This window comes from Lethenteron reissneri, chromosome 67 (genome assembly GCF_015708825.2).
Source record: "Lethenteron reissneri isolate LAM-NWPU_2019-01 chromosome 67, ASM1570882v1, whole genome shotgun sequence".
NCBI lineage: Eukaryota > Metazoa > Chordata > Hyperoartia > Petromyzontiformes > Petromyzontidae > Lethenteron > Lethenteron reissneri.
In genome coordinates, this window is record NC_083845.1 from 3937949 (window position 1) to 3949367 (window position 11419).

At 53.2% G+C, this 11419-nt stretch overlaps 1 protein-coding gene across 1 annotated transcript in view; it reads right to left on the reverse strand.

Annotated features, from left to right (window-relative positions):
* Positions 1 to 11023, reverse strand: part of LOC133360045 (alpha-N-acetylgalactosaminide alpha-2,6-sialyltransferase 5-like) — a 32198-nt gene extending 21175 nt beyond the window's left edge. The window contains exon 1 of the mRNA XM_061578620.1: positions 10714 to 11023. Coding sequence (XP_061434604.1) covers positions 10714 to 10764 — 51 coding nt within the window. The 5' untranslated portion in view covers positions 10765 to 11023. The remainder of the gene's footprint in view (positions 1 to 10713) is intronic.
* Positions 11024 to 11419: the final 396 nt, after the last annotated feature.

Here is an 11419-nt window from a genome sequence, read left to right on the forward strand (position 1 = left end):
ACTCTGTGATGTGGTCAGGCTGTCTGGGAAGAGAGGGATATTGGAAAAGCTTTTAAAATTAATTAATTACTCTCTTCCCCCGAGAGAAGACCCCACGCACTCCTCGGTCCCCATAGGACCCATTAATAGTCCGTGAGCCACGTGGTCTGTTGGTCCAACTTGGGGTGGCAAAACGCTTCTCATGTCCACCGTGGGCCGCGTCCACCATGGGCATTGTCCAACTGTAGTAGCTACATATGTAGCAGCTACATATGTAGCATTAACCACAAAATTAACCACAAAATTGAATGCATTCAGAATGCATTCTGACCACAGAATGCATTCTGCATTTCTTTCGCACCGCAACGTTCAAGTTTCAAGTTTCATTTATTAGGTATAGCCCTGTGAGCCATGCGGCTCTTGAGTCGGGTGCAACCGCAACAAACAAAATATGAACAGAGAACATCTTAAAGCGACGACGCGCAACAGAAACATCCTGGATAAACCAGCAAATGTTCCAGAAAAAAACACCGTATTACAACGCTGTGTGCAAAAATCCCAGTGTGATGCAAGTCAAACAGGGGCGGTTTCTTCATTAGGGCGATTGGGCGACGCACCACCAATCTCAGCCGTTAATGTGCCTCTGGATATAGTTCAATCAGCGTCATGTCACGTTCTGTGGAGTACCGCCTCTTTTTGGGCGATTTCATTATGGCTGAGAATCGCCCAGAGTGTTCCCATAGACTTACATTCAAAGATGTTTTTTTTTCGAACGGCGGGCGAAGCAATGCATTCTCTATGGCTTCCGGGAGGGCTCGCACTAACGTGCTTACGTCATCATACGTAAGCACGTTTCAGTCAACAATATTATGTCGCCACCTAGTGGAATCTTTAATAAAAGAAACTGAGTGGATTTTAATAATAGTGAGATAGAAACAAACAAGATGTATTGTAAGAGTCACTTTATTTTTCATTAATATTGAAGAAGTGAAGTTGCCTTTACATGTGTAGGGGTGTTAAAGAGAGGGCCCGTTATGCATGGCAGCCTATGGAAAACAAACACAGTGGGCGGGGCTACGTAAGTGCACGAGCAAGTGCCCTCTACGACGTCCGAGCCAGACACCCTGGGGGGGGCTGGTTCGAACGTTATGATCCCCCGGGGCCCCACCCCTCAGGGAGGGGTTGGGTATAAAAGGGGATGTTTCAAAGGGCTCGGCAGTTATGTTTAAGCTAAGGGAAGAAGATTGAAGACGTCTTAGATAGAGCCCTGGACTCCCCTGGTTCGATGTCCTTTTCAGGGCCGGACAGGATTGAGCCAGCGGCGTGGTCCTGAAAGCCAGAGCCGGTGCTCTTGTAAGAGCTGGTCTGGAACTCCGGGTACCGGGCCCGACTTACCAGTGTCGGGCCAGTTAGCCTCCCCTAGCCCATTAGTGGAGGATTCGGGGCTAGGACAGAGTTAGCTAGGGGTGTATCCCGAGTTATACGGGTGAGGGGGCCGATACCCCCTCGAGTGTGTATATGCCCACTGTCATATTGTGAATAAACATACGTGTGCCTCAACCTCGGCGTCAAGCGTCCTCACCGGTACTTCAACTGGTGTCAGAAGTAATTCGAACATGGACACGCGGAAAACAGCGCGGGCCAAAGTACCGCAGGAGGAAGACACTGCCGAGATCGTCGAGCCCGAGACGGCTCCACAAGACAAGGTGCAGCCGGGGCCTGACGCCTCCTTACCGGGGCATCGAAATGAAGAGGGGCCGCAGCCAGACGCGTTACGGCTGGCTCACGGGAGGCTGGCGGAGCTGCTGTATGCCGCTGCCGCCACGCTGGAGACCATCACGCGACTAGGGGCCGGTGATCCAACACGGGGCGAGGCGAGCCAACGACCAGGGCGCCTTCCCGCCATTTCGGAGCAGTCCGAATTTGAAATTCCCGCCATCGACGCTACAGCTGTTCGGGGCGTGGCCAGCCTAGACATCCGCTCCGACATCACCGTCGCTGAAGCTGCAACGTCATCACAAGCGCGACAGGCGATCCCATCGGCCGTTCGCACCGACGCACAGCCGAGTGGTGGTGACATCAGCCTGCGGGAGTCCACAACGACCGCTGCGCTTCATCAGAGACTGCCCCCGCTGAAGGAGTTCATCGGCGCGGAGGGGGACTGGGCCGGTTTTCGCCGACGTTTCCTCGCCCATCAGGAGATGGCGAAATGGTCCGATGAGGAGGCTCTCTGCGCGCTGCCGGCGCTCCTTGACGGCGACGCGCTCGCCGCCCTCACATCGGCGCCGAGAGAGAAGCGGTCTACGTTACCGATGGCACTACAGCTGCTGGGCGGGGTCTATGGACCATCGGCTGAATGCCGACAGCAATTTTACGACCGCAAGCGGGGTGAGAAGGAGTCGCCCCTAGCATATCGGACGAGCCTCCTGGCGATGGCTAAGTCTGCCTTCCCTCGTATGGACGACGACGGTGTGGACGCGATGGTCACGGAGAAGATCCTCCTCCTGGCAGACGACCTTGACATCGCGGTCGTCGCCCGGGAGGACGAGGAGATGACATCGCTCCAGGCGGCGCGGCTCCTCCACGCCAACCTCCTGTCACTGCGGCGGAAAGCCAGCAGGGCATCGGCGGGGCGTGCGGTGGCTGCAGCCACCATTCCGACGGAGGAGCTCTACGCCGTCGACCACCGACCGCAACAGGCGACAGGAGCACGGTCGGGCCGGGACGGGCCGGGCCGTTTCAACCGTCCGTCTCCTCCAACGGCGCTCCCGCGGTGTTTCAACTGCGGCGTCCGGGGCCACGTCGCCTCGGGGTGCCGCGCTCCTCGACAGCGCGGGACGACACCTCAACGGGACGACGGGCCTCATCACAAGCTCCACCATCATAACCCGGCGAGTCGCGGCACCCCACATGTTTGGCCCACGCACACACCCGTCACGCACTCAAACACCGCAACGAGAGGGGGGCCGATATCGCGCACCATCGCACCATCACGCACCACCCCGGGTACTCATATCGAACCCGGCCAGTGGTCCGTGCTGGCCGATCGTGTGGTAGCCGCATCGTCGGGGTCGTCGGCCGTTGTGGGGCACATCGACGGGGTTGAAGTGCGCATCCTGGTCAATACGGGAGCATCGGCGACCATTATTTCGGAGTTGATTTACAATATTCTCCCTGTCCGGAGTCGTCCTTTGATGCCTGTTAACGTACCATTCTATGCGGCTAACGGGGGCTCACTTGGCATCATCGGACAAATTCGTGCCCAAATTTGTATTGGGGAAATTAAATTGTCTGGGCCGATTTTTGTTTCCTCCTCGCTGGCGGTTCCGTGCCTGCTGGGGACGGACTTCCTGGCCAAAATGCCGATTAGGATATTGATCGACCAGGGATGTATTGAGCTCCCGTCGGGCAGACGCATGGCGTTTCTGCCATCGCCTGTTACGACTCGGACGGCGTTCGCGACGGTGCCGGCATTCGTAGAGAGAACGGTGCGCGTCCCTCCGGGGGCGCAAATGTTGATTCCCTTGAAACTTCGGCGGCCCTTCGCTACGGGTGTTGGGGCCCAAGGGGTTCTGCTGGGGCCGTCTAGGGCCGGGGTTAGTGGACCTCATTTACTTCCGGCCCAGACCATAGTAAGAGGGGACGGTGAACCCTTCATCGCGGTCCTCAATGTGGGCTCGCAGACGGTGGTGGTCCCACAGGGGACCGTGCTTGCTCACGCAACGCCGGTGCCATGTGAGGAACCCGTCGCAAATCAGGTCAGCGTTGTCCCTGCGCCGCGACCGCATTCGGACAGCGATGAAGGGTGGCTCGAGGCGCTTTGTGCGGGATCGACGGACCTGTAAGATTCAGAGCGTCAACAACTTAAAACACTACTGCGGGAATTTTCCGACGTTTTTAGTCGGAATAAATACGATTTGGGTTGTACTCACCTGCTGCGTCACCATATTGACACGGGTGACAGTGCGCCAATTCGCCAAAATCCGTTTCGGTTGAGTCCCGCCGAAAAGGACCATGTCAAATCGGCTGTTGATGACATGTTGGCCGCCGACATCATTTCTCCTTCCACCAGCCCTTGGGGAGCGCCGATCGTCCTGGTTAAAAAGCAGGGCGGTTCGTTGCGGTTTTGCGTTGATTTCTGGCGTCTTAACAAAATTTTGGTTGCCGACGCATACCCGCTCCCTCGGATGGATGAATCGCTGGACGCCTTGGCGGGAGCGCAATTCTTTTCCACACTGGATTTACTTTCGGGATTCTGGCAGCTTCCTCTGGACGATGATTCAAAGCCTAAAACTGCTTTCCGTACACCGCACGGCCTGTTCCAATTCAACCGGTTGCCGATGGGCTTACACTCAGCGCCGGCAACTTTCCAGCGTTTGATGGAATTGGTTTTGGCTGGATTGCAATGGGAGTCGTGCCTCATTTATTTGGATGACGTTATCGTCTTTAGTAAAACTTTTGACGAACATCTCCAGAGGTTGCGGGCGGTTTTCCTAAAGATGCGGGCTGCTAATTTGAAATTCAAGCCCCAAAAATGCCATTTGTTGCGCGATTCGGTGCGTTATTTGGGGCACATCGTGGGACGCTCAGGTATTGCTACCGATCCCGCCAAAACGCAGTGTGTCAGCTCCTGGCCGACTCCCACCTCGGTGGGAGAGGTCAGGAGTTTCATTGGGTTCGCGTCGTATTACCGACGGTTCGTCGCTGATTTTGCGACAATTGCAAAACCCCTGCACGCTTTAACATCTAAAGGGGTTCGGTTCCACTGGGGTCAAGAGGAGGAGGCTGCTTTCTGCTCCCTTCGGGACGCCCTGGTAAAAGCCCCTCCCTTGATTTACCCAGATTTTTCTAAGCCCTTTTTGCTCGACACCGATGCGAGCAACACGGGTATTGGGGGTGTGCTTTCCCAGGTGGTTGATGGCGTGGAACGGGTGGTCGCGTACCGTAGTCGGGTGTTGTCTCCTGCGGAGCAAAGATATTGTGTCACCCGTAGGGAACTGTTGGCAATTGTCTATTTCATCCAACAGTATCGCCCATATCTGTACGGTCGGCATTTCACCGTCCGCACAGATCATGCGGCACTACAGTATGCCCTGCGAGTTCAACAACCATCGGGACAGTTGTCTCGATGGTTGGAGGTTCTCCAGGACTTTGATTTTGAAACCACCTACCGTAAGGGCGTTCGCCATACGAATGCGGACGCTCTGTCGCGCATGCCAACCACCTCCGAATGTGCATGCCTCCTGGGGTCGGGACGTTGCAGGCCTTCAGGGGACGCATCGGTTCCGATCTTGGCAGCCACCAACGACGACGAACCATTGGTTACTAATTCGATCGAACAACAGGGAAGAGATTCCCTGTTGGGGTTGCCCGTCACTGAATGGGGGCGCCTCCAAATGGAGGATACCTCCCTCCTCGGGTGGCGTCGTCGCGTCGGGGGTGCTGGGCGGGTGAAGGGGGATTCGGATGCATGGGAAATGGTGCAAGGTCTGCTGATGCATTGGGACGGCAAATCCCAGCGACATCGGCTGGTGGTCCCTTCTGAGTTGCGAGGCAAGGTGGTGTGGGCCGCGCATGAGCGCCTATTACACCTGGGGACCCAAAAGACTCTTGCACTGCTACAACTTGATTTTTTTTGGCCTGGTATGACGAGGGATGTTGGGGATCTATTGGGATCATGCCCTCGGTGTGCGCAACGGAAACCGCCGGCGCGAGAGTCTAACCCGCCCTTGCAATCGATCAAAGTATCCAGAATAAATGAGCTTGTCGCGCTGGACATTTTGGGCCCATTTCCCGCCACCCCCAGGGGCAATAGGTATTTGTTGACAGGTGTCGAGTATTTTACGCGCTGGCCTATGGCCTGGCCCCTTGCCAACCAGTCGGCAGCAGCCATCGTGGAGGCCTTTGTTCAGGGATACGTCCTGGACAAAGGTGCTCCGGAGCGGCTGCTGACCGACCAGGGCAGAAATTTTTCCGGTAAATTACTCAAACAAGTCTGTGACCTCTTAGGCACGAAGAAAATTCGTACCTCCCCGTATCACCCGCAAACTGACGGAATGGTCGAGCGCCTGCATCGCACCATTACGTCAATGATGTCACAGCAGGTCTCGGACTCGCAGACTGACTGGGACCTGCATATTCAAGGGGTCTTGGCGGCATACCGGATGGCACCCCATGCAGCTACGGGATTTTCCCCCTTTTACCTCATGTACGGTCGCGAACCCGACCCGCCTGTTCGCGCCCAGCTGCAGATCCCCGACCCGCAAGGGAAAACTAAATTGGCTGACCACGTCAAATTTAATCTGGCCAAATTAACAGAGGCGAGGGATGCTGCTATGCTAAACTCGGACCTCCGTCAAAAGGCGAATGAGCGCCTCAGGCTGGGTCGGGCGCACGTAATACAGTGGAAGCCGGGGGACAAGGCATGGTTGCACTGTCCCCAAGTGCCCCTGGCTACCTCCCCTAAGCTGGCGCGGCCGTGGCGGGGCCCTGTGGAGGTGGTCGAAGTTTTGCGACCACAGTGCGTGCGCATTAAATGGGGGAAGCGGCGATGGTTCGTGCACCCCTCTAGGTTAAAACCCTTCGTTGTGGTACACAAACCCACTTCACACATGCGTGGCCAAACGTGTGGGGGGTCGACCGACTCACTGGGTCCGTCTCCGTCGTTCTCACCTAATGCCTTGCCGGCCGTGCCACCTCCAGGTGCATCAGGACTGACGGGCTCACGCCCGACCACCACTCCTGGGGATACCGACGGTCGCGCGGCATCGGATGAGGTCTCACTCCGGGACGGACAATTGCCACCTGACGGTCCGCCACCCGGGGTTACCCCGTGTGAGGGGCCCGCTGCAAGGACGCGCGCAAAAATGCGCAGACTGTTATGAGGCCGGAAGATGTGTACATAGGTTGTGTTCATCGTGTGTTGTGTGGGTGGTGTGTTCCCTGCCCATTGAAATGTACATACGTTGTGTTCATTGTGTGTTGTGTGGGTGGTGTGTTCCCTGCCCATTGAAATGTACATACGTTGGGTTCACCTGGTGTTGTATGGTGGGTTCCCTGCAAATTGTATATAGGTTGTTTTTTTTACGGAATTCGTATTTATTCAAGGGGGGGTGCGTCGGGTTGTTTTCTCTTCTTGCTGTTGCATTTTGTTGTGTTCTTGTTGCTGTTCTTGTTATTGTTGAAAAATAGTGAGGCACACGCGCGGTCAAGGTGTAAATGCACTTTTATTGTCATTTTTGTATGTTGGCAGCCGGGACGGCTGCAAGCTATGCGGGGGGGGGGGTGATGTAGGGGTGTTAAAGAGAGGGCCCGTTATGCATGGCAGCCTATGGAAAACAAACACAGTGGGCGGGGCTACGTAAGTGCACGAGCAAGTGCCCTCTACGACGTCCGAGCCAGACACCCTGGGGGGGGCTGGTTCGAACGTTATGATCCCCCGGGGCCCCACCCCTCAGGGAGGGGTTGGGTATAAAAGGGGATGTTTCAAAGGGCTCGGCAGTTATGTTTAAGCTAAGGGAAGAAGATTGAAGACGTCTTAGATAGAGCCCTGGACTCCCCTGGTTCGATGTCCTTTTCAGGGCCGGACAGGATTGAGCCAGCGGCGTGGTCCTGAAAGCCAGAGCCGGTGCTCTTGTAAGAGCTGGTCTGGAACTCCGGGTACCGGGCCCGACTTACCAGTGTCGGGCCAGTTAGCCTCCCCTAGCCCATTAGTGGAGGATTCGGGGCTAGGACAGAGTTAGCTAGGGGTGTATCCCGAGTTATACGGGTGAGGGGGCCGATACCCCCTCGAGTGTGTATATGCCCACTGTCATATTGTGAATAAACATACGTGTGCCTCAACCTCGGCGTCAAGCGTCCTCACCGGTACTTCACATGCTTAAGCTGTTAATTTATCCATTGCATGGGTGGACCTTATCCTTATCAATCATCCAGACATTTGCCCCCCCTGAGAGATTTTGCAGGAGCCGCCACTGAAGTCAAACAACAACAACCATAAGACAATTTAGATTCAAGCTATCTGGCCAACTCCACACTTCCGCAAGAAACATGGCTTAACCATATGTTTTCGAAATCACCAAAATAAAGCTATAAAATACAATGTAACAACAGTAATCATAGGAACTTTGATTCGAATTTAACAATAAACGATACACACAACATGTACGACCAAACCAGCAGCCATATCCGGCAGCCAACCGTAGCCAATCGGAGGCTAATCCACATATCTCGCAGGCGACGTTTCGGGCAAGGGCCCCTCTTCAGAGCACGTTGAGCGACGTGGCCACCACTAGGCAGCAGGCTCCTGCCCTCCCTGTCGAGGTATCCGATGCCATCCGACACCAGCCCGGCAATTGTAGCCGTGCCAACTGCTACGAGCGTGGATTATTCTCTATCTCTCTCTCTCTCACTTTCCCAAAAAAGGAATTTCGATCGGGCTACATTACATCCTGACTTGCGTCGAGACCCATGGACAAACAATAATAATGCAATTTGTAACGCGCGCAAATTTGCGGACGGAATTGCCGCAACTCAGAATCGCGGAGCCAAGCTCAGAGTCACTCGAAAGGCAGGTGGTAGAGGTTGTAGAGGTGAGCTTTTAAGTGTCTCTTGAAGGAGACGATGGAAGCGATGCTGCAAATGTGCAGAGGGATGGCGTTCCAGACGCGGAGCCATAGATTAACGCACAAACCTAGAGACTCGCGTGAGAAAAAATAACCACTTACCTACTTAGCGAACCACAGGCTAACACAGGCCATAGACTTCAATCGAAGGCCATCGACTAATACAGGCCATAGATTTAGAGACCCATGGACAAACACACAGACCCATAGACTAACGCAGAAACCTACAGACTCACGTAAATTTTTTATTTTTAAACCTACTTAGCGAACCATAGACTAACAGAGGCCATAGACTTCAATCGAAAGCTATAGACTAGCACAGGACAGATTAAGAGACCCGTGGACTAACACAGAGACCCATAAACTAATAAAAAAAAACTATATTTCTACGTAGCAACCCATATACTAACATAGGGGCCATAGACGACAGAGACGCATAGACTGACTCAAAAGCCATAGACTTATATAGTAACCCATAGAATAACACAGAGGCCCATAAACACAGAGGCCATGAAATTACATAGAGACTCAAAGACCCACATAGAGACTCATGGACTCACACAGAAAGCCATAGACTAATATAGAGACCCATAGACGTACAGACGGACCCAAATATTTACATAGAAACCCGTAGACTCACACAGAGACGGATCGACTCACAAAGAGACCCATAGACTCACACAGGGACCCATAGACTCACAAAGAGACCTAGAGACTTACACGGAGACGCATAGACTCACATGGAGCCCCATAGATTCACACATGGATCCCATAGACTCAAATAGACACCCATAGACTCACAGAGCGACCCATAGACTCACATAGAGATCCATAGACTATTACGGAGATCCATGGACTCATATAGATACCCATAGACTCATATAGAGACTCACACAGATACCCATAGACTCACATAAAACCCATATACTTACTCATCAACAAATCGGCGTATGTACACAGACACATGTATATATATACACACATACGCAGAGTTAAATACGCACACACACTGACAACTAGCTAGTCGAATAGACACTTACACAGGCATAAATACAATCACATACACAGCTAAACATATATACACAGCCACACATTATGCCTATATAGGAACACACATGAACACACATTGTTATCTATGCAAGCACAGACATACACACATATAGGCATATATACACAATAAAAGACATACACAGTCACATACATGTACATAGCCATATGATGTACATAATTACACAAACAAAAACAAATATCCCCCGTATAACCTTAACAGACTGTTGGGGCAAGTGCTGTTAGCGAGCAGCCCCTATGAAGGCCGGCACGGCACACGAGGGGGTTGGTGGCCAGCACCGCGCCCGACCGCCTTTGTCTCTCCACTGGCGATGTTTAAAAACGACACAATTTACTCATTTGAGGCTGAGTCTACCTAGGGGAAGCCCAGGACGGGTTAAGATAATCGCTATCACTAGTGGTGCCCGTGAGCATACGTACAGCCATAAACTGTACGTAACTACATGCATATATACACAGACATGCACAGACACACACACATTGATGCATTGATATAAAAGACAAAGACACATATAGAGGCATATACACAATGACACAAAGACAAAGATCCCCTGTATAGCCTGAACAGACTGTAGGGGCAAGTGCTGTTAGCGAGCACCTATGAAGGCCGGCACGGCACACGAGGGGGTGGGTGGCCAACACCACGCCCGGCCGCCTTTGCCTCCCCAGTGGCGATGTTTACACATCGCACCAGGTACTCATTTGAGGCTGAGTCGACCTAGGGGAGGCCCAGGACCGGTTCAGATAATCGTCACCGGTGTTGGCCGTGAGCGGGAATCGAACCCGGGTCGCCAGGCTCACACAGCCACACATACACGAATACACAATGACAGACACACAGCCACTCATACATAAGGGCATATACACAAACACACACATACAGGCACACATGCATTGTAGGCATATACACACTCGCATTGACACAGCCACACAGTACAGGCAAAGGCACAATGACACACACGCACACATGGGCACATGAACGGCACACATTGAACACGACTCTCGCGACACGACAGCAGAGGCAATGGAAATAGCCGCTCACCAAATTCATGGCTCCACTTTGTTTATCGAAATCAAGCGTCTCCGATTGCATCGATGTGATTATATCTGTGTATTTAATTAATAATAAATAAACGATGTGATTTCCATAATCCTTCACATTAATTGCTAATGCAATAGGCCGAAATAATCCAGCGTGTATTTTCTTTGAAACGACTGATGATGATGATCGTTGCTCCGATGATGAAGATGATGATGATGACGGTGGTGGAGGTTACGTGATCATACGATCAGCTGCTGCGGGATTTCCTCTCGATTGTGCCTTGCACACAGGCACCACCACCACCATCATCATCATCCTCACAGAATTCCCCCCCCCCCCTCTCTCTCTCAGAGCTCACAATGGTACAGCCTGACGGCTTTAATGCACGCGCGCGCAGATGTCCACGTACACCCCAATCAAAGGCAAAGGTCCCCCGTATAGCCTTCAACGGACTGTTTGGGGCAAGTGCTGCTTGCGAGCAACTACGAAGGCCGGTACGGTGCACGAGGTGGTAGTGTGGCGAGGGCAAGGCGCGGCCGTGTTTGTCTCCCCAGTGGCGATGTTTTGCACGTGAACGCACACGCGCTTGTGTGAGCGAATAGACAGACACACATACGCACAGATATGTGCAGACACATGTCCTATCGTGTATACACACAGAACACGCGTACCACACATGTACGCATAACATGTATGTGATCTTGAG